Below are 6,000 nucleotides of genomic sequence, written 5' to 3'. Positions count from 1 at the left end.
GCCACTGCCACATGGAAAGCCTATCTTAGGGGAGCAGCGTCCCAAAACTTCTGAGGGCCATGAAGATGATTCTTCTGACACTGTGGAGTCAATGAAAGGTCACGGTCACTGGTGACAACTGAAGACCACATTGCATCAGAACAGTCCCAGAGAAATACAATGTACATCATTTGTTTAACTTTTAAATTTCCAGAAGCCATGTTAAAAAAGTAAAAGAGAAATAGATGAAATTAATTTTTAAATGGACCACATTTAATCCAATATGGCCAAAATACTGTCATTTTTAACCTGTAATAAATATAAAAAGCTTATTATATTTTTATTTAATAATATTTCACACACTTTCCTACAAAATCCAGAGTGCATTTTGTACCTATAGTACATGTCAATTCAGGCTAAACACATTTCCGATGTTCAATAGCCACAAGTGGTGAGAGACTGGGGATTAAACAGAAAAGCTAGATTTTCAGTTCCCTTGCTGAGGAGTATCTGCCAGGCTCTGTGATAAGCTCTTTATGCTCATCATCATCTCTCTGTAATTGTCAGAACAATCCCACAAAGTATATACTGGTCCTAGACCTAGTCCTCCATCACAGATGTTAATGGAATTTCCCTACTGTTATCACCACTTTACAAATGGAGAAGAGGCTGAAAAGAATTCATGTGGTAGCTGTGAGAAGAGAATAAAATGGGTATAGATTCTAGAAAAAATTCCCAAGGAGTAAGAAATAGCAGGAATTGGGATAAATCAGATACAGTGAACCAATGAGATAAAAAGGTCAAGATAAGTTTTGTGCAAATAAAATAACAGAATATTTGTTAAATGCTTGACCCTTCTGATGTTAGAAGGCAGGAAGATCATAGTTGGCAGTAGTCGCAAAAAGATGGAAATGGAAGGAGGCTGTAGGGGGGGGAATACCATTTACCTAAGTATATGTATGACTATTGCTTTAACCCTCTCTTCTAAAAAACAAAGATTATATTGAATGTGATAAGGCAATGGCAACCCACTCCAGTACTCTTGCCTGGCAAATCCCATGGACAGAGGAGCCTGGTAGGCTGCAGTCCATGGGGTCGCTAGGAGTCGGACACTACTGAGAGACTTCCCTTTCACTTTTCACTTTCATGCATTGGAGAAGGAAATGGCAACCCACTCCAGTGTTCTTGCCTGGAGAATCCCAGGGACTAGGGGGAGTCTGGTGGGCTGCCGTCTATGGGGTCGCACAGAGTCAGACACGACTGAAGCGACTTAGCAGTAGCAGTTAGCATCCCTAGAGCTTTAATGAATGCAGTAAAAGGTATTAGCTATTGACATCAGCAAGTTATTTAACTTGCTATCAGTTTTATCATCTGCAAAATGGGTATAATAGTATATATCTTGCAAATGTATTGAGTAAAAGGAAATTATGTATGTAAAGCAGAGTAGGCTCAGTAAGTAACTAGTGAAGATGAGAGTGAAGATGATGATGGTTTTGCAAAGAATCAGACATCCTGTGCTGAAACTCTGTCCACTCCTAGCCATCATATATGGTCAGAGGTAGAGGCACAAAGAAAAACATCTGTTCTTAAACCATAGCCATAAATATGATTGTTAGGTGGTAACATGAAAGTGAGTATTGAATACAGCTCTGAAAGAGACAGAAGAATACTGTCTTTCTAAAGAGAAAATCTTTACAACATTTAGACTTTCACTAAATGTCAGATGTACACGACTCTTTACAGAGTCCAAGTTCAAGTTAAAACATACTTTTTTTTCCTTTTCCTCCCTCTGTGTCCCCAGGTGTCTTTCTTGCCTGTCATTTTTTTTCTTTTCTTTTCTATGTAAACAAGTAGTTTTGTTTTTAACCACAGAACTCTCAAACTGAGAGGGAAATTATTTCCAGACGTATTACTTTTGATCTAGTAGAAGTATGGGGGGAGGGGAGATCCTCTGGCAGAAAACAAGCTGCTGCTGCTAAGTCGCTTCAGTCGTGTCCGCCTCTGTGCGACCCCATAGACGGCAGCCCACCAGGCTCCCCCGTCCCTGGGATTCTCCAGGCAAGAACACTGGAGTGGATTGCCATTTCCTCCTCCAATGCACGAAAGTGAAAAGTCAAAGTGAAGTCGCTCAGTCGTGTCCGACTCTTAGCAACCCCATGGACTGCAGCCCACCAGGCTCCTCTGTCCATGGGATTTTCCAGACAAGAGTACTGGAGTGGGGTGCCATTGCCTTCTCCGAGAAAACAAGCTACTTGAGCCCAACTGCGGGCTGGTTCCCACGTTTCCCATCTGCACAGGAGCCAGCACACACACCTTGTTCATAAAGAGGTACTCTGGATCAGCCTGTAGGTGACCCCTGATTAGATGCTGATTATCCAGAATCATCTGTTTCCCCTGGTGTTGGCCAGCACTGCCCAGTGAGTTCTCCTACGCCTGGCCGCCCACAGGGGTATCAGCTGTTGCTGACATCAAGTAGTTTATGTGCAATAATTTTCCCAGTGCCCTGCTCAGAACTTCCACAAGCGCCAAAAAAGAGTTCTAAGTGCAAAGCAGGAAATAAAGCAGCTAAAAAAAAGCCTGGGATCACTTGGATTGTTGCCTTCATCGGACATTATTTTGCTCATGTGGAAGGATTTATGATTGCCTTAAAACGTCTGAGCATGGTAACAGCTTGACAGCATCAGTTGGTAGCACAGCCTGAGCAAATGGGGTAGGAGAGGTCTTAAGGGATGCCCATCAATTATTCACGCCCCCATTTACTCAACCAACATCTAATAAGCACCTACTGTGTGCAGGTGCTGGGCTGGGTGCTGAGCATCCAACTGCAAATAACACACATCTCACACTCTGGTGGACAAGTCAAGAAATTAATGGATAATTTTAATACAGTGTGATGATAAAATGTGTTAGTCACTCAGTTCTATCTGACTCTGTGACCCTATGGACTGTATAGCCCGCCAGTCTCCTCTGTCCACGGAATTCTCCAGGCAAGAATACTGGAGTGGGTTGCCATTCCCTTCTCCAGGGGATCTTCCCAACCCAGGGATCGAACCCATGTCTCCTGCATTGCAGGAGTATTCTTTACCATTTGAGCTACCTGAGAAGCCCAGTTGAGAAGGGCATTGTGGAGGTGGGAGGAGGGAAGTAACATGTAAGAGTGCCAAACCCAGCCTGGGACTCAGGGAAGGACTTTGGGAGAAGGCTGTGCCCATGAGGAATTCCAAATGATAAGTAGATATTAATGAGGCAAAGGCCCATTCCAGACCAAGGGGACCACTTAAGCCAAGGGCTGGAGGAGGAGAAACAGAGCATATTTGGGGATGGAGAGGATTCACAAACACTGCTGCTGACACACAAATGTCAAGGCAGAGAGTGAGGAGACAGGAAGCTAGACCAGGGATCAAACCCACGTCCCCTGTGTTGGCAGGCAGATTCTTAACCAATGGACCACCAGGCAAGTCCGGAGGCTTATTTTAGAATGAGAGAAATTTGATTATGTTTTCTTGATAAAGAGAACAGTAAGAAATAAAAAATCCAGGAGAACAAGAGAGGAAGAGAATAGTGACTCTAATCAAGTCCAAGAAAAGGCAAAAGGAGTGGGATCAGCACAGAGTTTGGCTTTGAACAGACATGACCCCATAGCCTCTGAAACTGGAGGATGTGTGTCTGTGTGTGTACTTGGGTCTGTAGGCGAATGGGGAATTAAGGGATATCCTACCTAAGGGATTCAAGTTTCTGCACTAAGTAGGAAGCTGGGTCATCTGCTGACAGCGACAGGGCCAAGATTGAATAGGGGTTTAAGGGTAGAAGCTGCTACAGGTAAAGGCGGAGTGAGGGGTTAGAGGGTTAGCAAGAGAGATGATCTCCATGGATCTCATGTCAGGAAGAGAGGGAGTCCAGACAGGGCTGACAGGTCAGTGGAAACAAAGGATCCAGATCAGATACCCAGAGTCTACAAGGACTCCACATAACAGATGAGGAGAAAGTGAGAGCATGAATGAGATGGAAAGACAGATGGAAACAGGAATCTGGATGTCCATCCATGAGCTGTGTCAAGTGTCTTCCGGAACAAGGCTGTGTTCCTGGACTGGACGCCCCACTTGTGGGGCAGAGGAGGCCTAAGGCCACAGTTCACGTGCACAGATTCTACCAAGCCCTCTACACGACAGGGGCGCTGCTGAGGCTCAATCCTGGAGTGCACCTCCATCCTCCCACAGAGTTAACACGTTTTGGTTGAGACAGAGGAACTACAGATGGTGTTTGCAAACTCATCAACAGTCAGAAGTGCTTTGGCTTCCTGACCCGGTGCTCTCTCTTCCAGCGTGGTGCCTGAGAAATGAGGGTGTGAGTTCCGTTCTCCTGGGATCATCCACTCCTGAGCAGCTCATTGAAAACCTCGGTGCCATTCAGGCAAGTATTGCAGCCCCTGCCACCCAACTGCAGGGAGTCTCCTGGTGCCTTTGAGGACGCCCCAGGCAGTGTCCTGGCTACCCGCCCCCTCCTCCCCCACCTCTGTCCTTCATCGCCTCACAACTGAGTTGCATGACAGCCCCGATACAGGGACGGGAGGAGAGGAGAAATGGGGACAAAGGCAAAAGAAGCCACAGAACTTTCACAGTACGTGGATCCAGGGATGTCCTCTTCTTACTAACAGTCAGTCTCCTCCAGGCTTATTTCTTGGACAGTTTGTGTCTGTGGACAGTGTGTTTTAAGACCCAAGCAGTGTTCCTTACACTTGGCAACTGGGTTCCCAGGTCTAAGCATGAAAGCCTTCCCTATAACTGGCTTGAAATGGAGCAGCCATAGGACAATATGAATAATCATGTATTCACTTTTTTTCCCTACAAATATTTATTGTCAGTCTGCAGTATGCCAAGCCCCTCCTTTCTGCTCTCCTAGTATCCTATATTCCTCTCTCCATCACAGCACTTCTGTAGTATAATTGCTTGTCTCCCCTGAGGTCAAAGACCTGTGTCTTTCTTGCTTCTCCATTGATTTTCCAGTTCCTAGGACTCCATGGCTCTTAGTCAACTCAAGAAATGCCTACTGAATGAATCAATGTTTGCCATACTGAAGACAAATAGGCTCAGAATTCCAGGATCACCTCTCCCTAATAGCAGTTTCAGGAGCATCCACCCCTACTTCCTCCCCTGCAGGGATTGCCAGGCCTGGATGGTGCCTAAAGTACCCAGGAAGCCTGTAAGGGCAGCAGGAGGGGAAGAGAGTGAAGTTCTGGGAGTCCTGGAGAGGGGTGGGGTTGGTGCCTGTGGTGACCATCCCATCCCTAATGGCCACATTTCAGTCCTGAGCCTGCCTCATGCTCAGCCCAGCCAGGGGCCACAGGAGCGAGCACACCCACAACTCTTCCCACAGCTGTCACCTGCCCTAACAGCTAGGGTAGTTTGCTCATTGGGTAACAGAACTATCTTAACAGCTTCTCGTCTGTCCATCTTTCCCTGAAACTAGCACTTAGCCCTGTTACCTCTCTCAGAGAGAAGTAGATGGAGATGGGGACAAACTAAACTTAAAATGTTTTAAAATTCTTTTGAAAAACAGCCCTGAATATGCTGGACATAAAGGTGCAGACCTCCTACCCATCATCCCCTTTCTTAGGGCTGTGCAGCTGGGTAAACACCTCTGCCTCTCTGGTTCTGAGAAACCCCCAACCCCACAACCCTTCCTGGATTGTGGGGTTCCCCATCTCTGCCTGGGGAATACTCCTCTTATGAAAGCCACCCCCATCTTCTCTTATTTTCACTTATGCTTTGGGAACAGATAAAGGCTACACAATGAGGAGAAGGAAACAGGAACAGTCTATACACAAAGGAACTGAAATGCAATCCAGTGATTTCAATTCCACTAATATATATTGAGCAAACTGAGAGATAGTGAAGGACAGGGAGGCCTGGCGTGCTGCAGTTCATGGGGTTGCAGAGTCAGACATGATGGAGCAACTGATCAACAATACATATTGAGTGCTTATTCTGTGTCTGGCACCATGTTATGCAGAGACTATTCTAA

At 45.9% G+C, this 6,000-nt stretch overlaps 1 protein-coding gene across 2 annotated transcripts in view; it reads left to right on the top strand.

Annotated features, from left to right (window-relative positions):
- The window catches only part of KCNAB1 (potassium voltage-gated channel, shaker-related subfamily, beta member 1), a 301,932-nt gene that overhangs the window by 286,049 nt on the left and 9,883 nt on the right, over window positions 1-6,000 (top strand). For both annotated transcript variants that reach the window (XM_010839873.1, XM_010839872.1), the window contains one exon: window positions 4,301-4,389. In XM_010839873.1, the coding sequence (XP_010838175.1) occupies window positions 4,301-4,389 (89 nt within the window). The remainder of the gene's footprint in view (window positions 1-4,300; window positions 4,390-6,000) is intronic.

This window comes from Bison bison, unplaced genomic scaffold (genome assembly GCF_000754665.1).
Source record: "Bison bison bison isolate TAMUID 2011002044 unplaced genomic scaffold, Bison_UMD1.0 scf7180017864135, whole genome shotgun sequence".
Classification (NCBI taxonomy): Eukaryota; Metazoa; Chordata; class Mammalia; order Artiodactyla; family Bovidae; genus Bison; species Bison bison.
This window is presented reverse-complemented; position numbering and strand designations above follow the sequence as displayed.